Here is a 22,637-nt window from a genome sequence, read left to right on the forward strand (position 1 = left end):
TTAATGGTAACAACTTCAACAAACTAGTGTGAAATCACCACTGAGACAGGAGACCAGGTCACAAAACGGTTGTGGCTCTCAGGACCACATTACCCCCAAACAAAATGGCAGCTCCATTATCGTATACTGTATGCCTGGGTAGTGATGTTACACATATCCGGGTGAGTTGGCTCTCTGTACATTACTACTCTGTGGTTCATAAATTAATATGAGACAGAAACCTGCTCCATGCTAAGGTCAAGACATTTCACATAGCCCGAGCTACTGGCAGAAAAGAAGCAGGACTGTCACTTGATGAGACAGAAATCTGAGCGCTTACTGAGAATGCTCAATTGTTTTCACAGTTTGCCAGCAATCACTGTGGGGAGAAGAAAGGCTAGGCGCAGCACGTCCTGCTGAGGCAGTAATGGATTGTTTATAGAGAATCAAGAAGTGAGCTGAGACGGCACATGGGTGTGAGAACTAGAGATGGCAAAACAATGTGTATTCTTTTATTGGAAAGGGAGACCGGAGACATTGCTCTGACAGGATATACTCAGGTGTGCGCTCAAAAATAGCGTTTGCTAATTGCTACACCAAAACTGTGCATAAATTACTTGATTTTCTCCATTCTAGAAGTTTGTTTATTTTTTAACTTTTGAGTTACGTTCCCCTTATTGTCAGCAAATTACTATAGCATAGCATTTACTGTATTTCAATTGCAAAACAAATTCTGCTGTACTTGCCAGAAAAGCATTTTTAACACTATTTTCCCCAAGACGTCCCCCTGACGTCTTTATAATTACACCCGTAGGAGGCCTAGGACGTCTGGGGACATTTTAGGTATTTTAGACATGTTTTGCGCATGCTCGCATCCATTCACTTCCTTGTTTACGGCCCGACAAACCTTGCTCTGAATCTTCAGCACTCTCCATGGTTTTGATCAGAACGATGATGTTCTGTCCTAATTTCAAGCATCTCGTTTGGAATATTAACGCTTCTAAAGAGAGATCAGACTTGACAGTGTGAGATAGTAATGGAACATTATACCTGTAGTTGGATTTAATGTTATGTAATTGTCACTTGAGTTTATCAAGGCACACACCAATACACCCTCGTAATGAAGAACTGTTAATTCTTGAAAAAAGAAAATCTCTCATTATGGATAGAGGAGCATTGCTATAAGCACTATAGGTCTACAACAGTTTAATTACGCAGTCAAAGTGTTAATAGAACTAATCGATTTAATTGAGTATGCATAACCATGTTCAAGTGCATCTTGGGAGAAAAAAAAGCTTTTATAAACACGCAATCAAGGAAAAGTATTGAGAGCTTATGACTACATATTGGATTCAGTGGAACACAGGTTCTCTCTTCCATTTCCACCTGACAGCGATGATGTATCTGTTGGAGAGAAAATGATCCTCTACCAGCAGCTAGTAGATGGAAAAGTGGTTGCTTCCCTACCTGCAAAAATTGGTTTCTTGTACAGTCACCAGGGTCCAAGTAGAACGCTGGTGGACACACGTCTGCACAAGAAACCGTAGAATCTAGGTTGCATAATACAACTTGGTAGCAAGTCCTTTGCACATTCAATTGGATTGCTAAAAAGCAATTGCCACACAACCGGATCGGATTGTAATTCCAGTCAAGAGTCACACGGTGTGGCCTGCCTGTTGGCTGTTGCCCCAAGTGTGTCGGATGTCTCGTTTCACCTGATCATTTTCCCCCTTCGTTCCTTCTTGGCTCCTTCCCCTCCTGTGTCTGCCACTGTTGACAGACAGTGACCCTTGACCCCTGGTTGGAACTGTCCCGTTGCCCCTTGCTCTCTCCCCCTGTCCTCCCCCCTTCCCAGTCTGTTTACATTCTGCAGAACACCTAGGCCTCTGCCAAGCAGTGGTCAGTGTGACCAGACAGATCAGGTTGCCTTGGTGTCGATGGCCCCCCTCACTCTGTCTGCCTTTGGGTCTCTCTCTTTTTTCCTGTTGTGCTATCGCTTGGCTCTCTTATTTCCTTTCTCCTTTTTCTCCCTCTATCTCGATCAATCATCTTCTTCCGCCAAATTGTGTGGAAATAGTATGATAGTCGTGTTTTCCTGCAGAGAGTAAAGGCTGGCTGATGCATAGTACACTTTTAGTGCCGGAAAATATTTGTTTCGGGAGGGGTCCCCCGACCCAATTTAATTTCGGCTGTACAAAAGTCAATTCATACTAACGTGGTTCAAGCTCACGGCCTGCGCCAAAGTCGCTTGAAATTATTGGGGATCCTTGACATGAAACTGTTTGTGTCCAGGAACCGATCTCTGTAGAGCGGATACAGCTGGTTCTCACTGCCGCTGGCCGTGCGAGCTGGCTGGGGAGTGGGGACAGACTGGCGAGGGGGAGAAATGGCGAGAGAAACGCTTTGCTGGACTGTCACAGCTTGTTTCTAAACAAACTTTAAATTTTTGCCGATATCACGTAGTTGTTCAATATTGATTAACACTTATGATGCCAAAGGCATGTCCACACATCAACGCTTTGTTCGGCACTCCCGGAGCTGTTTGCCGCGCACGCACCCATTCACCTCCTTATTTACAGGCCGATAATTTACTCTGACTCTACGCTGCCTCCGCGCAGATTGATCATAACGGCGATGTCTGACTTCATCATGCATCTCATGCATCTCGTTTAGAATATTAATGCTTCTAAAGAGAGATCAGTTATACAACGGCAATGTAGGTTTTAGCTAGGAAAAATAAAGAGGAAGGTGCACAGAGGTGCGGCCCGGGCTCCTGTGGGAGGTTTGCACATGCTCAGTGTAAACAGGAATGTGTTCCAGCAGAGGTACTAGATAGAAAGCTCATAACTTGTGATGTAAATAATGAGATCCAGAACAGTTGAGAATTAAACAGCAGTAACCCTTCCCTTTTCAAATGTTTTATATCATTAAAATTATTAATATTACATATCAAATAAGCATAAACAAAATGCTTCTCTTGAACAATATGATTGGAATGGCTCACCACTCTGCTCTGTCCCCAGTGCGTGTGTGCGTGCATTGGTGCGTGCGTGTGTGTGTGATTTGAAACACCCTTATCAGGTCATTTGGCAGCTTAAAATTGTCGTCAAGCAGCAGCACTGCTGCCTGGAAGTCACGGAACACATGGTTAAATACTAAATACCTGGATATTGCGAATGGCGACCGACGCGCTGTGGGGAAATTGTGACAGAGGTGTATATATGGTTTTCCCTTTCTAGCGATAGGTTGTGTTATTTTCAGGTGTTTGTTCCTCACAAAAGCTAACATCCGCTTTTGTCTCTTTCAAACTACAGCAGTTTTCCTTGGCTTCACTGCCGACAAAATGAACTTTAAGGCCCCCCCCCCCTCGAATGTCATATTGTAGTTTGGTCCTAGACGAACCGAATTTATTTCGGCACTAAAAGTATAGTAGTATGCATCGGCCATAAGCTACATAAGCCACAGAAGAGGACGCTATATTGACTTTCATAATGTTCCATGGCAGGCAGGGTTGAAAACTGTGATCACTAGCATATTTTTCACGTCTTGTTTTTCACCACCCCAACGTCTTTGTTCTATTTCGTTTCATTTGTCACCCAGACTGTCACCCACAGAGCCAAGTGACAAAGCCTCTCTTCCCTCACTCTTGTTTTGGTTCTTGATTTTACTTTTCTTCAGGCGTGAGTTAAGATTGTGCTTAACTTGGTTTCCTCCTTGCTATTCCCCCCAACCACACCTTTGGTGTTTCCTTTGTCGTACTTCTGCTTCTTCACCCCCCCCCTCCTCCTGGCAGCTTGCCAACAGAGATGACTGCTCCAGTAGGGCAGTATGAGGGAGAGGGTTTGGGGGAAAATGGAGGCGTGTTTTAGGTAAAAGGAAGACAGCCAGACATTCGGTTTCCCTGAAACCATGTGACCAGCCGAGTGTTTGTGTGTGTGAGTCTACATTTCAGGCAGAGAACTGCCTGAGCAGGTTACTAACCACTGCTGTCCCCCCACTCGGTGTGCCAGCTACATATTTACTCCTGTCATTTATCCTGTTCCTCTTCTCCATTCTCCCCCTCATGTCTTCTCATCTTCTGTATTCCTTATACTCCAGAATCTTCTCTTCAACACAGCACTTAAAAATGACTCTTCCCCAAGAGTCTCATTATCAAAGGTGCCAAGAGCCATAATATGGAAGTCAAAAGTTATTATGATTAAGGCCATGGTTATATTTTCACCAGCGTTTTTGGGAGAAAAGTCTTCTCTGGTACCTTTTAACCATCCCTAACTGAGACCGATTGCACAGAAAGGGCATAACAAAAGGGTCTCCATTCATCTGTTCCCCATTGTGGGAGTTCCAGTGAAGTCTGGAGATTCATGTCGGGATTTCTCCTTAACCCACTTGCAGAGTGGCGAATGTACATGGTGTACTCTGAGTTGGTGCATTTGTGGTGGGTGTGGTGGGATGGGGTGCTCTAAGAGATGAGAGAAAATTCCTTAACTATACTATGGCCCAAACTATCAGGGTTGGGGAAAGCCCTTTGGATTTAAATCGGGCATCAGCCTAATAAGTACTAAGTAAGTTGCCGAAAGAGTTCTGGGATTAATTAGTCTTGGCAAAGTTGGTTTCATTTTATTGGGTATGCAAGAAAGATATAATGGGAAAAGTTGTTTGCCCCACTGGGCTTAATGCTCCCTTTTAACAGTTTGGTCTGCAATGTCTTCACTTCAACTGCAGGTCTTTGTCAAATAAACAAACAAATGTGACCGCACCTTGACTGCCTGTCATTGTAGCAGCAGCTACACAAAGGCCTGAGGGTCATCTTGCCCTTTTTATGTTATGTATCAGTAGTATCTAGTGTTGCCTTACCTACCTAGCATGGAAGCTGTTTATGGGCTTCAGTCACCTCTGTCTTTCGAATTGTCCTTAATGGGCTACGTTCCAGAATCCAGAATCGGGTGCCACCATCACTTGACGACCGAATCTTCAATACACAGCCTGGAGTCACTGCAATCTACAGCGTGAGTTACCGCGCACGTGCATGAGATTCATACACACTAATTCATGCATGCAGTACCCACTAATATGCAAGCACACATACACTGCATACTTGCCAATGTGTACTTGGGATGTGTGCAGTGACTAAATTCACTGACTATTAAAGTGAATTTAGTAATTTAGTCCACCCATCTGTCTGTGTCCCTTTAATGCCCATATATGGAGATTTCTGTATCTGTCTCTTTATTCCTATATGGCATGCCCAAATATGGAGTGTTGTGATTTCAGAACAGGCTAGCTCCATATATGGAGCCTGGGCAGGGGCCCTGTCCAGAGCCCGGGCAGAGTGGCGGTTCTGGACAACCGTGGGTCCGACCGTCACCGGGCACTGTACTCCCTGTGGGGGTGTGGAACGTTTGTGTCGAATTTGAAGTCGGTGGGGCGAACGGTTCTCGAGTTATGTGCATTACAGCTGTACACACACAGGCAGAGACATGTCAGAACAGGCCAGATCCATATATGGAGATATAGGGTTGATCAGGTCCAGATCCCGGGCAGAAGCTTTTGTGCTGGACAGGCGGAAATGTTCTGGACATGCGGAAATGCATGCCCTACCTAGTTATCACGTATGTGTGTGTTTCATTCCCATAAATGGAGTTCTTTGTCAGTCATGACAAATGAGGCTTTTGTGCTGGTTCTGGACAACCGGAAATGCAGAGTACCTGTTCCACCCATCTGTCTGTGTCCCTTTTATGCCCATATATGGAGATTTCTGTATGCGTCTCTCTATGTCCCTTTATTCCTATATATATGGAGTTCTGAGTCAGTCATGGCCAAATATGTTGTGTCAGAACAGGCCAGCTCCATATATGGAGCCTGGGCAGGGGACCTGTCCAGAGCCCGGACAGAGGCCTTTTGTGACGGTTCTGGACAACCGTGGGTCCGACCGACTTGACACCGGGCACTGCACTCCCTGCGGGGGTGCGGAACGCGTGTGTCAAATTTGAAGTCGGTGGGGCGACTGGTTCTCGAGTTACGTGGATTACACACATACAGACAGACAGACATGCTGCATTTATAGATATACTTTAATAATTCAGAGAGCACACCAGTTTATTTTTTTCCTGGAATTCTTTGCACTAGTATCCATACCCATACACCCATTTGGCAGTCAAGCGAGTTAAAACAAATGGGAATATTTACTAATTCTCCTTAGCTTGCACGCATCTGTACATGCTTGAGTGAGAGAAGGTGAGTGTGAGAGTGTACAGTACACTGTATGTGTGAGGGAGTGTGCACGTGTATGTGCTAGCTTGCGCGGTTTCACTCGCATAAGCTCGTCGCACGCTGTGAATTTCTTGTACTGCGATGACCCACACCCGTTTCCCCTCGTACGATACACAGCAAGCTGTGTTTAGCTTTGCAGCGCGTGGCCTCTCCATTCCACGCAGACCATTTACCTGGAGGGCAAGGATTTGTGGATGTGAGGGTCGGTCTGTAGGCGGGAGCGGGGGAGGGGAGACTGGAGAGACTGCTTGATAGTAAGCAGGCCGCTAAGCCAGATAGAGAAACATTCCCTTTTGTTCTGCACAGCACTTCCTATTAACTGGTGTGCATAATGGTACAGATATTAGCTCAGTAATATGTTTTTCCGATTTGTATAGATTTTTCTCATACAAAATGACCCGTCACATAGGAGTCTACTATCAACCTTGCTGCTTTGTAGACTAACTAGGATATTTAGTCAGCTTTCTGTTAGCCAGCAAGCTTTCCCTGTTATCTCAGCCTTTCAAAACCAAAGTACAGCACTTCCCAATGGTTTGACAGTCGATAGATGGTAGATGACAATGACATGCATCTGAAATGCAGCCGCGAGCACCCCATTTGGCTGGCATCGACTGCAGCATTCTTGGGTTTAAAACATGTCAGGTTTCTGTAGATGAGCCTCTCTCATCCACAGTGTGGGGGGGGGGGGGGGGGGGTTCAGTGAAATAATGATGACATCAGTGGAAACCAACAGTGCCAGTAGAAGACTTTGGGTGTGCTGTGTAAAGAAAAAGATGGCTGGCCTGGCTGGGCTTTATGCACCATCCCTACGGTATATCCTTCCATTCATGTATGGCCCCTATATGGCCGCTCGCCACCCCTCCCCCACTGCAGCTCTACATCCTCGGCATCAGTCACTCACTCCTCCCCTGGCAACAGCAGCTAGATTAGCTGCTTTATCCCAGGTCAGCTGAGGGAAGTAGGCCACACAGACTAGAGAGAGAGAGGGAGCGAGAGAACGAGGAAAAAAAAGCACTCTACAGTGGCCTAGCCCAGTGATACTTAAAGTCCGTTGGCCACTTCTGGCCCGCGACGCAATTTTGACTGGCCCGCCAATCGAATGTCCTTAATGTCCTCAAAGTCACGCATCTGGCAAGCTTTAAACCGAGCATATTGGATCTTCCGTTCCAAAGATAATGGCCAAAACATCTTGAAAACGGCCATTAAAATCACCGATTTTCAGCATGACCTGATCTGACTGAGCTGAGGTTGTGTAGGGTGAAAAGGACCTGATCTGACTGAGCTGAGGTTGTGTAGGATCTGACTGAGCTGAGGTTGTGTAGGGTGAAAAGCTCAGGAAAGTAGAGGTGGCTCGTCCAACTTGTCCGACTGTCTCAGTGTGTGCATTGTAGTGATGTTAATGAACATTCCATATTAGAAATATATATAGTCTTAATAATAAAGATGATGATATATGTTCTCCCAAAATTACTATATTTAAATGACATGGCATGGTTTTATTAGGCCAATCAATAGCATGTGCAGGGATCGACATTATGAATGGTTTGCTGGCCTGGCAGGATGTACTATTTAAACTGCCCAGGGCCAGCAGAACACACCTTCCACTTGCCTGCTCATGCCAGTAAAAATAAGGGCTTTAAAACGGGGGGGAAAAAACTAAAAATTAAAATGATCACCTAATTTCACATTCATTTCCAGTGGTACTGGTGTTTTGTAGTGATTTTTATGCAACAACATATAAAGTTATCGTTCTGTGAGCTCCATGCCGTGGCGGAGGGAATGTCCCACGGGCCCTGATGCGAGATTGCAAGCGAAAACACAAGTCAATACAAAAACTGTTACTTTGTGGACTAAACCATGAAAAGCATATGAGTTGTTTACGTCAGGGTCCACCATTTTCAATTCATCTGAACATTTAAAGGACCATTCCGACCGCAAGGACTTTTTTCTGTGATCCCTTTTGGACGAGTGACTGTACTCTCTACTCTGTACTGTTTACATGTGTTTGACTGTACTCTCTACTCTGTACTGTTTACATTTCTTCCAATAAAGTATTCAAGCAATCAATCAAAGACGTACACATTTACACTTCTATAAAAAACACACACAAAAAAACAGGAAATATTCTGGATTAATAGAAATAAAATAAAACTCTGGTAACTCTGGTTCGGCAGAGAAAACCCTTAGGCCCAAACTCGGGGAAACTCGCGTCCGGCAGGCAGAGAATGTGGTAAAATGCCAGGCGAGCAAAGAACAGGTTAAAGTGAAAAAGTCACTGTAAGAGCTGAGGTAGAGGGAGGTATAGTGAGTATGAGAGGAGTGGAGGATTCAGCCACACTCCGTGACCGCTGGAGTTAGGGATTAGGGAATTTATAATTCAGCATTTTTATCAGATATGCAGATCACTGCTGATAATTGCAGACAAGCGCAGTAGAGAAAAGATAAGGTATTATGTCAAAACAGTGTAGCTGTAGGATAATGACTTCATGCTTAATTTATACTCTGGCATACAGCGGCGTCGCTTGCTGAAAATGGCAGGACCTACAAGCTCACAGACGACACATCCCGATGCAACGCATTGTGAATTTGTAGATCGGCATTTTTTTGAGCAACACCAGCGTACGTTATAGTATAAATCAGGCCTAGTCGTTATGCCAATTGATTCCTCCCCAAGCACATTTCTTGGTTGTCACTGCTGTTGTATGCTACTGACTCACCTGCCAGGGAGGACATAGACGCCTTTTTTCTGCTCCATGCACTGTGCACAGGTGCATGATGGGAAGCTGAGTTTTTAGTGTAACACCAGTAGTTTTTCGTGTAACATCAGCACAGAGCACAGTGCAGTACGGACTACGCCACTACGGTGTAGCACATACACAGGTGCATGATGAGAGGCAGTACAGACGACATAGTCCGACAGCCAATAGTCCCACTACTGCAATAGTCCGACAACCAACAGTCCCACTGCTCCAATAGTCCGACAACCAATAGTCCGACAACCAATAGTCCCACTACTCCAATAGTCCGACAACCAATAGTCCGACACCCCAACAGCACCACTCAGTTCAGACGGGTCTGCTTTTTATAAACAATCATCAGTACTGTCAATATAATAACTAATAGGGTAAAGGTGAATAAGACACAAAAGACATGCAAGTTCAGAAAATTACATCACTTTACTGTAAAGGGATTTTCAGACAGGATTATTTTCAACGAGAGGTGCAATCTGGCAGGCGGAGCAGCAAGCCGGCGCACTCTCGTGAAACTGTCTCGTTCTGTGCTCGTTTCATGCACACGCTCGCCCGTGACAAGAGCTGGAGTGGATTGCGGTCAGCGTTTTATCATGCGATGCTCAGGACAATGGTTTGACACAGCTGAAGCAGGTGTAAATCTCTTGCTGTTTAGTTACGGGGATTTCAGAATAAATATCGCTGGGCTTGGACTGCTTCAACGGAACAGGACCAAGATTCAGGAGTCCCAAGTTGGTGTTTGCTAGACTGCACACTCGCATCGCACTCACGGAGTGATTGTCTATGTATTGACATGAGTGAAGTGCAGTGCATCCAAGTGAAAGCGCAGGCGTTAAAATCCCAGACTATCTAGTCTCATATCATAATAGCGCTCGCTATAATGATATATTGCCCAGCCCTAATACCTGGACCTACAGTAGATCTCTTTAGCCATCATATGCCTTTACTTGAAAACGTTGTGTGCATACAGTGTTGAAGCCTATGAAGTCTGTTTGTGTTCGCCTTGCTTCTCAATCACCCATGTCCTTCCATCGGCATCAATCGCAGAGGCTTTTTTTAGGCTTGGTCGATTCCATTGTGACAGGCACATTCAATCTACCACAGATGGGTGATGATTTTAATATGGGTTTTTCTCTGACCCAGATTTAGTTTGAGGCCCATGTAGTCCTTGCAGACATGCCACATCACAGCAGCATGGCTCAGAACAGCAGCATGGCTCAGAACAGCCAGGGCCCCCGATCTGAGTGAGCGACTGACCAGCGGTCTACAGCACACAGCACAGTGCAAGTCCTCACCTCTGCACACATACTGGAGATAATCCCCCACAGCCTGAGCGCTTAATTTACATTCCTCAGTAGGAAGGGGGGGGTCTAATGACCTGTGGAATCCAGCCACCGCTCCATCCTTCCTGTGCATGGGCTCATGTGTATGCATGTGTCGTGGTGTCTCACAGTGTCCATCTGCTTTGCACAGTGCACACTCTGCATGAATGTGCATTTTGATCAAGATATTTGTGTATACATTGTCTAGATATTGTGTGTGTGTGTTGCATCGCCCTGGATGGGCCTTGGCAGACAAAAAGGAGAAATGTCCCTGGTACTGTACCTTCTCATGTCTCTAACTGACCGTCTTGTGTGACCTCTCCCACACAGGTACCCAGGCACGCTGGCCCGCCTTACACTGCTCACGACATCACAAAGGGACACCCTAATTTGGTGGGCACCCCGCCTGGCCATGCCCACTCCCCGGGGCTCTCTCAGGTATCGATACCCACAGCTTCCCCATATCGCTACCCTAAGGGCTGGGAGACAGGCGGAGTGGTGGTGAGTTTGTACCTTGTGTCTGCCGTCATCCTCTCTAGTATCTGTCTCTGTCTCTCTGTCCACCTGCCTGCCTTTTTAGCTTTTTTACTGACTTATATAGTTAGTCTTTTTCTTCACACCCTGTTTTTTGGATATGTTCCTCATTCTCTATTTCATGTTTTTTAGCCTTTTGAAATATACAGTATCAGCAAACCACATGTACATGACTGACATTATGTTAATGGTAGTTGAAAGAATAGCTGATTGTCAACGCTGGACTGCACTGGACTGTAATAAACCTACATCCAGTGTGCCACTGGCCTTAGCTGAAGTTAAAAACCCATTGCTCTTGATGATGCATAGTCCGCAAGACATCAGCAGCTTACAATCTTCCGCTGTGCCTCCACTCGCCTGTCCCCTCTCTTGAGGAAATCCTCCATATAAAGGGTTAATCAATTAGTCACAAAGACAGCAAGTCAATTACATTGCCGCTGTTATGCCAGCCGCATTTCCCCCCGGATGCCTCGCAAGCTAGGGATTCTGTGACTCAGCCTTTTTGGAAGTGTGAGATGGTGCTATGGCGGGTAACTCAGCCGTTCCTCTTCTCTGTATCATGTTCTGCCTCACCTCTCCCACCCCACCACAGCACTCCAAGCAGCACCACTCTCTCCCCACCAGCTTCCTATAAATAGGACAATCTGCACAAACTTAAATTCTCTCAGCCATGCCAGCATTGGTTCACAGAACAGCAAGCAGAGAGAGTCCCCAACTCCCCACCCCTGTTCCTTTCTGTTGCACACACATGGCGGCACAAAAGCTCTTCGACTTGGATGGTGTAGTTTTCACACATTGAGTCACAAAGGCTTTTGTCTGTTGTCCTCAAGTGTAACGATTTGCCCTCACTCGCTTTGACATCAGAAGGTCTAGATTTGACCGAAACGTTGCTAGAATTTGTTCCTATTGTGCAAGTGCAGAGGGTGTGCGGGTCACTTATTCTTTTTAGGAGATCCAACACTACCCATTGTGTTGAGTGCTTAAAGTGGTACTGTGAATGTGTTTAATGTCTTTTGAAATAACTACAGACTTGGAGCTGTACATCTCCAAACTGATCACTCTCTGCACTGCATATATATATATATATATATATATATATATATAATATATATATATCTCATAAATATCTCATTTATATATCATTTATTTCTCTCTCATGTACTTCTGTCTTTGTCCCTCCTTTTTGACAGTCTCCGTACAACCCTGGACAGAATGCTGTCTCTGCCCCTCTAGTGTATTCCCCCCAAACGCAGCCAATGAATGCACAGCCACAGAGTCGCCCGGTAAGTACCCCTCTTCCCCTGTGTCTGTTTCGCTATCGTCGACTTCGTAACATTGTCGAGGTCAGAGAACCCAAACGGCATCGTGTTTCGCCATGGAGGACATCTCATGTTTTCGAATGAGCACCCTACAGCCCACGGACAGGGGAACGACTTCAATGTGGCTTTAGCAGAGATGCATCTCACTGTTGGTTGTATCTGTTTCATGTCTGTTTCATGCCCTCATTCCCACTCTAAGAAAGATGCTAATGATTTTGACTGTACTTTTTAGTTGGCACACATGTCTCTACATGTAACCAGTAAGCATTTTTCTGATCATTTTCGCTTGGTTCCTCCTCCAGACCTATTAAGGGTTGACCTTGTCAGACCTAATTCCAAAATGATTCCATAAAATGTAACCACTCAACCATCACCACATTGACAAGGCCTGTCACATCAGGACAACAATCGAGTATAGCATAGTTATTACATTTTTTTCTTTAATGTAGATTCAGCCTGTCTGCTACAGTAAGAGGTTAGACATCTGCCCATCATTGTCTTATCTTTTACGGTATTTGTGTCTCCCCTCCCGTGCTCTGTCTTCTCTCTCTCTCTCTCTCTCTCTCTCTCTCTCTCTCTCTCTCTCTCTCTCTCTCTCTCTCTCCCTCCTGTGCAATCTTCTCACTGGACCTATCCTTCCTCCCTTCACCAGTTTGCCACGGGCCCTCGACCAACCCACCATCAGGTAATTTACCCCCCTACTGAACGCCTCCCTCCTGCTCCCTTCTCCTGCATCACCCTCTCCATCAATCACTTGGCTGGCAGCGGCTGGCAAACACCTGCTGGAAGCTAGTGTCTGCTGGCCCTTAACCACTTGAACCCTAAGCGTCCTTACTCGGGGGCAAACATTCTGCAAAAACAGCAGATTTACAAGCTCACAACGCATCATGTTGTGATTTAGTGTATAGGGAAAAAAGAGGTCTTACTGTCTAGTATAGACCTTTTGAGGGACTCTGGTCAACTAAGTGTATAGGGTTCAAGTGATTAGACTGCCATAGATTGAGTTGGTGATGTTTAAGGCCTTTGTAAGGTTTTATGTGTAGTTGAATATATCCTTTGTCTTTCATACTACTGCAGGTGTCTTACATTGTTTGCAAGCCACCTTATGAAAGTGCTGCCCATACACATTTTACTTTTGTCTGTGCTGTTATAATGATTATTCTTACTAGTATTATTAGACTTAAAACATTCTTAACTTTAACTTGGTAGAACCTGCAGTACGTCGGTGTAACAAGTTGTTAGGTTTACACTATTGGATTGAATTCAAGAGCGTATGTTTCTGAGATACGCTGTTAGTTAGGATTTATTTGTACCCTGTAATCCTCTCATTCAATGCATTTGAACTAGGAAAGGGAACGTGGTGAGAGTGAGTGAGGCTGTATTGTACTATTTCACAGTACACCTGTATTGCTACCAGTACCTGATTGATACTATACCCCCAGAGCTAATATATGTATTCTTTATTACTTTCACGTAATGCTGTAGCCTTAATTAGCATATAGCATATTGCAGCAGCAGCTATAGGAGACCTGCCATTGGCCTGTACATTGTATAGGCAAATTTAAAATGCAGTGTAATATTCCTCTCTCCTGTCTTTCTATCTGAGAGTATATTTTTCTCTTTTAGTGTATGCTGCTCTCTCTGTCTTTGTATCATGGAGTACAACATTGCATCATTTGCATGGAATGTTAATGGCCATACCGGTGGCCTGGCACGTTTGGCCAATTGACTACAAATCAAAGAATTGGATTCAGTTAATTTCAGTATGGTATGAAAATCAACTTGCAGAGACTTGAAACTTGTTTGACATAGGTAATCCAATGCATTCAGTTACATTGCTTGATTATATTTGGTCAAAGTATGTTATCATTGCATTTTAACTTTTAATGCATTTTATAAAGTGCAGATTGTGTTCAAAGTCTAGCCAAAGATATCGAACTATATTGCTGAAACTGTGTAGACAATGGCACAAAGTGATTGGATTGTAGTCCGTTAACAGTAAATGACACTTGCTGTCATTTACTACTAGTCTCAGGTGTATGACTTAAACCCTGTTGCCCTTTGGGGAGTCTCGGGTATATGGTTGAGTTTTATTGCTTGGATTTAAAGTTTTGTGTCAGCTTTTAAGCTTTGCGGTTTCCATTGATTTCAGTTCAAAAGTGGAGCTCATTGCTCAAACAAGAGTTTGACTTGGCCATACTTTCTGGCGAAATAAGCCTTTTCTTTTCAGACAGAAAGCACAACTAAACAGTTTCTGGTTTTTTTTTCTAACTCAATTTTGCTTTGCGTGTACTGTACGTAATATAATCAAGGTGTGAGCTCACTGAGCCGTTTCATATTTGGGGATAGGTGGAGATGGAGAATAGCTTTTCTTTCAAATCCAGGTTTATTACTTTAGGGAGTATAGGATTTGGTTAACCATAATATTTCCTGTGGGAAAGACCGTAAAGCCTATTAGTTGCTTTGGTGCAGATGGGCTACCATCATGGAGAGAATTAGGAACGGTCCCTATTTCTCTAGACTGTCACTAGAACTCTAGTGTCTGTCCAAATTTCTCCAAGGCTTACGTTGATGCAATTTTGCATTCACACTTTCTATAAGACAGTTGACACCCTGTCAACTATCATCATTAGGCTATAGAGGGCATGTGAGGCTGTTGATGACAGGTATGCACTGTGCTATGTGCTGGTGGTGGTGCTTCTTGTTGAATGATCACGACTCATGATGTGGTCGTGGAGAGACCCGGAGACCTGTCGGGGCACAGAATAGTGCGATGGTAACTTAGTGTCACCATTCCCGTCTAACACAGCGATTCCCAAACCTTTCAGGTCGAGACCCAAAAGAGACGTTGGATGTTTCCCCTGGGTGAAAAACTAGTGAAAATAGCAGATCTACAAGCGCCATTTTCAAGAAAAGGGGATTTTTAATCGCGTTGTGCAGTGACCCATAAATATTGGTCTGTTTGGGAAACAGTGGTCTAACATACAGTAGGCTACTGTATGTTTGTAGTGAACACACGCACGCACGCACACGCGCACTCACACTCGCGCTCACACTCACACACAGATTGTTCTTTAACACATTGTGTGCCCACACAACACTTTCAAAATAGTAACCCAGGGTGCCCACTTTTTACATTAATTTTTTTGACATTTAAGGCGTCTACAGACGTCTTGGGCACTACATAGCGGGATTTCCCAGGATGTCTGTGGAATTTAACGTGATGTACATCACACTAAGAATGCTATATGACTATATTGTTTTAAAAAATCATTTTAACTCCTACGGATGGAAGAGTCCACACCACAACTATGATGACCGTTAAATGTCGGATCACAATCCATCCAAATGTAATATAGGGTGTCATGTTCAACATGAGCACCACCGCTATAGAGGCCACGGTCGTCCTGGGTCACAATTATTTTTTGTATAGAACATCCCATGGGTAAATCTTAGATCACGTCGAATACGAACTCTGTTCCAAAAACTAAACAATCCAAACATGGATCAACTGACAGTGGAAAAAGTACTTATTTTTTCTCTACAAACACAAACATGATCGAATGTAACTCGATATCATAAACAAATCAAACGATACAATGTCACATAACCTGAGGTCGATTCTAAAAACGTCTTCTAAATCCTGACCTAAGTTTTTTTTGTTTTACCCATTCTGGGCGGGAACCCCTTTTGGTGTTAGCATTATGTTATGCTTTAGCTATTGAAAAATAGCAGATATACAAGCTCATAGCGCGCCACCGACTGTCAGGATGAAGAAGACATTTTTAGAATCTGATCTCAGGTCAAAATGGGTTAAGGAGTTCCCTGATTGAAAGGTATAGTTACGTATAGGGCTTTGCGGTCTACATGGGATAACTGACAAAATTGCTTATTTCTTATATGACGTCACCTTATCTAAGATTTGCCAATGGGATTTCCAATACAAAAAATAGCTCGGCGCGGGGTAGTGGGAGTGCCGTCAGGACTTCGGTACTCCATTATTGTTGATCAGTGTGGATGCTCACATCATTATCGTCATCTTTGTAGTTCTCCATTCTCTGTGTGGATGACCCTTACTACCGTATGTCCCATCTTTGTAGTTCTCCATTCTCTGTGTGGATGGCCCTTACTACCGTATGTCCCACCATCTTTGTAGTTCTCCATTCTCTGTGTGGATGGCCCTTACTACCGTATGTCCCATCTTTGTAGTTCTCCATTCTCTGTGTGGATGACCCTTACTACCGTATGTCCCACCATCTTTGTAGTTCTCCATTCTCTGTGTGGATGACCCTTACTACCGTATGTCCCACCATCTTTGTAGTTCTCCATTCTCTGTGTGGATGACCCTTACTACCGTATGTCCCACCATCTTTGTAGTTCTCCATTCTCTGTGTGGATGACCCTTACTACCGTATGTCCCACCATCTTTGTAGTTCTCCATTCTCTGTGTGGATGACCCTTACTACCGTATGTCCCACCATCTTTGTAGTTCTCCATTCTCTGTGTGGATGACCCTTACTACCGTATGTCCCACCATCTTTGTAGTTCTCCATTCTCTGTGTGGATGACCCTTACTACCGTATGTCCCACCATCTTTGTAGTTCTCCATTCTCTGTGTGGATGACCCTTACTACCGTATTTCCCACCATCTTTGTAGTTCTCCATTCTCTGTGTGGATGACCCTTACTACCGTATGTCCCACCATCTTTGTAGTTCTCCATTCTCTGTGTGGATGGCCCTTACTACCATATGTCCCACCATTGTAGTTCTCCATTCTCTGTGTGGATGGCCCTTACTACCGTATGTCCCACCATCTTTGTAGTTCTCCATTCTCTGTGTGGATGGCCCTTACTACCGTATGTCCCACCATTGTAGTTCTCCATTCTCTGTGTGGATGGCCCTTACTACCGTATGTCCCACCATCTTTGTAGTTCTCCATTCTCTGTGTGGATGGCCCTTACTACCGTATGTCCCACCATCTTTGTAGTTCTCCATTCTCTGTGTGGATGGCCCTTACTACCGTATGTCCCACCATCTTTGTAGTTCTCCATTCTCTGTGTGGATGACCCTTACTACCGTATGTCCCATCTTTGTAGTTCTCCATTCTCTGTGTGGATGACCCTTACTACCGTATGTCCCATCTTTGTAGTTCTCCATTCTCTGTGTGGATGACCCTTACTACCGTATGTCCCATCTTTGTAGTTCTCCATTCTCTGTGTGGATGGCCCTTACTACCGTATGTCCCACCATTTTCACCTTCTGGATGGGTCAGTGTTGGTCCTTTCTTTTCTTTCTTCTTCATCTTTTGTAAACATAAATTGTGTGGTGCCTCAGTATGTCCAGTCCCATTGCTGGCACCAGTGTGTGAACACAAACAGTCACTGCACACACACACACACACACACACACACACACACACACACACACACACACACACACACACACACACGAGAGTGTGTATGCCCTGGCTGTCACAAACTGGCGCTGGGCTCTCTTGTGCCGCCACGGAAGTGGAGTCGGAAAGCAGATGAAGCCAAACAATAGCCTATTATGCTGTTAGAGAAAACTGGCCTTGTCCCCCCCACCCACCTAGCGCCACACACACACACACACACACACACACACACACACACACGCACACACACACACAGAACGTGTGTACCAAATGTACAATGAGCAGTTGCACAGAGATCTGACAATTCATTCATCTGCAGTCATCTTTCCCTCAATGAAACTAAACTGCTCTTTCACACTTTTCTATCCACTCATCATTGTAACTTCCATCTCTGGATTTAGACGTAGTGTTTGAGTGTTTGTGTGTCTGTTCCTCAAAAGGTGAAAACCAACAGAAATTACAGTGACCACTCACCGCTTGAACTTATTGTAGAGTGATGAAAGCCTCCTCAGAGTGTGAATCCCCCCACACGTCACACACGTGCGCGTTTATTCTCTACTAGCCCCCCCCCCCCCCCCCCCCCACACACACACACACACACACTTTTACCCTAATCTGTGGTAATTTGCTGGACTCAAAAGCAGAAAGGTCACAGAAATATATTAGCATAATTATTTTTGCTTTGTTAACTGTATCACTTGCACAGAATATGGGTTAGTATGACGTCATGTTGGCCTGCTTCGAGATCAGAGCTGGCGTAGTCAAGTCACCCTGGCATAGAAAATAACTAAACTTTCCCGGTGCCTGGCTTATACAGCTGGCATAGTCAGCAGTCTACAGTATAGCTCTGCCTAAGTGTTTGCTGAGCTTCTGCATGATGCCAACCGGGCAAAAACAAACATGGGCCAGTTCTGAAAGTAGGAAATGGTTCATGTCGGGACAAAGCTCAAGGTACCACCTGATTATTTCACTGCTGTCGGGTAATATGTCTCTCTCTCTCTCTCTTAAACAAGTGTTGATTAGCAGGGTAACCTCCTATGACCTTGGGGGAGCGTACAGTATGTGTGGTAAGAGGCAGTGAATCAAATCTAAAGAAATTGCTGCCGCTGACCAGAGTTCATGTGATTATTTTGGACATGGCAGAAATGCTATTTTCCCTAAATGTAGTCTAGTGAGTCAATCGCTAGTAGAGCAATGTAATGACACCCAGCAAGTTGCAGGAATTGGATGGCGGGGTGCAGTCCTGCTCAACAAACACCCTCTCGGTGTTGCTAAGTCATCGCTGTGTGGGAGACAGGCCGGTCCACACTGGGCCTGGAAAACAGCACGTTGTCAAAGCCAGGGGCAGACAGGCATGCAGGCTCAGCCTGCACAAATAGCAGCACAAGGCGTCACCCCTTGGGCCATACTAGTGTGCATGAGAAAACAAATGTGTTTGCGTGCGTGTGGACGTACGTGAATGAGTGAAATGGTAAGATCATATGTTGGGGTGGGAGAAAAACACCTGCTCAGAGCTTTTTGTCAGCTCTTCCTGACACTGGAAGGTAACACACTTATTGTGTGAGATTCTCCTCTCCTATACAGCCAGTAATCATACGGTATTTAGCTCAAGAGATAAAGTGCCTTGTAAATTTCAGAAACAACCAGCCACTGTGTGAGGTAGCTAATTGCCCCATGGTAGTTTCCACACCCTGATGTGTCTGTGAATGATTGCCTGCTGTGATGTAAATGGGTGCAGTTTCCCAATGGCTTTTCTCTTTTTCCTGCTTTCAACATTCAAGGGAGGATTCAGGCCCATTCAGGTAATATTTGACACTACATCAGAAATCTCTCCAGATCTGCATGGCATGATGAAGACCCCCCCCACCCCCACCACCCCAACACTGGTCCTAACCCCCCTACTTTTAACCCGTTACCCTCGAAAGACCCTAGCTGGGTTTACCATACACTACTAGTGCGTATATGTCATCAGTCCTAACCCTCTTTTCAACCTGTATGTCAGCTTCATTTCCTTTCATCCATTCTTTCCCTGACTCAATGTGAATGTATTCGTTTAATCAGAATGAACAGCATGCAGAATGACACATTTATATAAAATTATATATTTTATATATATATATATATATATATATATATATATATATATATATATATATATATGTATGGGTAGATGCCGTTTCTTGAATGAGACGATATTAAATTAAATAATTTAGATTTCATTGTCGAATAGGTCCGTATTACCTTGTTTAGAGATTATGTAAACCTAATTTACTGGTCACCCAAATGTTCTGTCTCGTCCCTCATGTTTCTCTTTTTATTTGTTTATTGTTATTACTGAGATAACAACCTCACACCACGTGTTGATGGTAAGGTAATGAACTGCTTCCTGGTTATTTCCCGGGTTCCACGCGGCTCTGTTGCGGTAAAGTTGATTTATTATGGCTGAGGGTGATTTCCTTCAAGGTTATTTTAGGCCGTTTCACAGCATTGTTTGTTCTGTCCTCCGGGACTCTACTATACTTCAGTATACTCTGGTTCTCTTGAGCTGGGTGTCTCCAGCTCCCCTCCCAGCCCTCACTGTTTGGATCTCAGTCACAGCTGTCGGACATGCTCATTCATCTCCGTGGTGCACTGAACACATTGATTCCTATTTTTAAACTACTAAAAGTAGTACTGATAAAGAAATTATATAGAATGCACTACTCTCACATGGCTTAATAATAATAATAATAAAAAAATATGGATACCACTCCTTTGGGGTTATTTCTTTGTTACTGTACATTTGCACATGTCATCAATTACAAGCCTATTAGTGTCTGCACTGGTTCGACTCAGTCCGAGTCACAAGTCGGGGACAATGATGGAGAATGACTTGCAATGATGTGCATGAGTGTAAATAGGTAGGTATTATTGAGGGGCGCTAGCCCCTCCAACGTCTGGCTTTCGGTTTCAGACATGACGCCATATGACAGCCAAGTCTATGGACTTTGTCTTATTCATGCATCCCCAAAATCAGACAATTTAAATGTCTCCATAATAATAAAGCGGGGCCTGGCTTCCATTCATGGGCCATCCCCTATTGGTGAGGATGCTCTATTTTTCCCTGCCATGTGGTGAGTTACAGTAGTGTGGCATGTACAGTGACGGGGGAGGATATGTTGATGTACCGCACTGTACCGTCAGTGGCACCTCCTCTGTTCTGACATGGTAGACTGTTTAGACCGGTCGTTCACAAACGCTTTAGCCCGTGATCCAAAAGAGACATTTGGGTCTCTCTGGGACCCAAGCTAGTGAAAATAGCAGATCTACAAGCTCACAGCGCGTCGCTTCGCGCCGTGTTGTGACCTTGTAGATCGCTATTTTCACTACTACCGTTTTCTAATTCATGACATTTCTTTGATTTTTATTTTATTTATTCATGAAATTACTGAAGAAAAACATTTGCATTGCTTTTTTTGGGAACGTTTAAAAATAAATATGTTTATATAATAATTAAAAACAAAATGGAGAAACAAAAAAATAAAGCGACCCATAAAAAAATTTCCGCGACCCACAAATGGGTCCCGACCCAGTGTTTGGGAACCAGTGGTTTAGACAATAGACACACTGACACTAGCCTGGCATGGCCAGACAAATATCACTGCGTAGATATTAGTCTGGAACTTCCTTGTGTAGATGTATTTCCAAGGGGCGGTTACAAACGGATTCCAACGTCACAGCAAAAAAAAATTACTCCCTTTTGAATATTGGGCTCTGATTGGTCACCCAAAACTCTGGGGTGAGCGAAGTATAATTCAAATTGCGTGAGTGCCAGACCAATCTCCCCAGGGATATTTTTTTCCCTGTGGCAGATTTGGCTGGTTTCCAGGCTCCACTGACACCTCCTCTGTTCTGACATGGCAGACTGTTTAGACAATAGCTACACCTCTGTGCCCTCCTGGAGCCCGGAGCTCTATTAACACGAGCTACAGGAACAAACCCTCTTGACTAAAAGTTTAAAGGTCGGGAGTTTGCAGTTGCCCACTTCCTATAAATTCCATTCAAGAGAGAATAGCCTAGTGTTTCAGTAGTCGGTGTGGGTTTTCCTGGTTTTGTCTGGATCCGTAGTGAGTTTCAGATAAGGATCGGTGGCTTAGAATGACATAAAAAAAAGCCTAAACCTGAAATGAACTCATCCATGCAGTTGAATCAATCTTTACGCAGCATTCATTTTGTCAATGGAATCTTTCTTTATGCACTTGTATTTCACCGTGCTGGTCCTAATTGTCCCCTTCCTCTGCCGTGAAGTTACCGTACAGCAGGGGTTCCCAACCGTTCTAGTGTCACGGACTGGTTGACAGTGGAATGCGGTGCTGCTCGCTCAACACACATGAATGGTAAAAATACCAAGGATTCGACAGTGATGTCATTGTTATGCTATGCAACACGGAAGTAGCAAGGACCCGAAGCTGTTTATAAACCACAGTCGGTGACGGCGTCACTGACGACTCCTTGATATCTTCATGCTACTGAGTCAACTTTCCACCGCTGTTTGGAAAATCCTGGTGACGCAAGGTTATAGATTCATGGCCGGTCGCTTCTCGCGTACCAGTGGCAAATGTGCCACGTACCGGTACACGTACCAGTGGTTGGGAACCTCTGCCATACAGGGTCAAACGGAAGACCAGTTGGAGGGTGGTGGACAACTGGACATTAAGCAAATGTGTTAATGAGAGACATTACGATTTACCATTAGACATTACCATAGTATCTTAATCTGTGCCTTGCACTGCACACATGAGGACATTTGGAGAATGTGTACATTTGTGAGTTTGGATAGAATACATTTTGGCCTGTACATTTTATTTTTGCGTCTGCACTGTTTGCATGATGATGAAGCAATATTAATTTGTCAGACGTGGGTGAGCCTTCAAATACTTCCCTGGAACTGTGACCAGACTGACAACCACAGCTAAAATCATTGTCCTGAACTGCTGACAAAGTGGCCCCATAGTGAAGTCACCTAACTTTTGAAACTAATGCGCTGGGTGTCTTGGTGTAGCATTCGTTGCATTTTCACAATACAGTG

At 44.4% G+C, this 22,637-nt stretch overlaps 1 protein-coding gene across 8 annotated transcripts in view; it reads left to right on the forward strand.

The window, feature by feature from the left end:
- eif4g3a (eukaryotic translation initiation factor 4 gamma, 3a) overlaps nucleotides 1-22,637 on the forward strand; it is a 90,503-nt gene that overhangs the window by 14,439 nt on the left and 53,427 nt on the right. For 4 of the 8 annotated variants that reach the window (XM_079511202.1, XM_079511203.1, XM_079511200.1 and 1 more), the window contains exons 2-6: nucleotides 4,904-4,985; nucleotides 10,652-10,822; nucleotides 12,046-12,138; nucleotides 12,827-12,859; nucleotides 19,351-19,371. In XM_079511202.1, the coding sequence (XP_079367328.1) occupies nucleotides 4,904-4,985; nucleotides 10,652-10,822; nucleotides 12,046-12,138; nucleotides 12,827-12,859; nucleotides 19,351-19,371 (400 nt within the window). The remainder of the gene's footprint in view (nucleotides 1-4,903; nucleotides 4,986-10,651; nucleotides 10,823-12,045; nucleotides 12,139-12,826; nucleotides 12,860-19,350; nucleotides 19,372-22,637) is intronic. The other 4 variants (XM_079511205.1, XM_079511204.1, XM_079511201.1 and 1 more) reach the window with 3 other exon arrangements.

The sequence above is a fragment of the Electrona antarctica genome (genome assembly GCF_951216825.1).
Source record: "Electrona antarctica genome assembly, chromosome: 9".
NCBI classification, from domain to species: domain Eukaryota; kingdom Metazoa; phylum Chordata; class Actinopteri; order Myctophiformes; family Myctophidae; genus Electrona; species Electrona antarctica.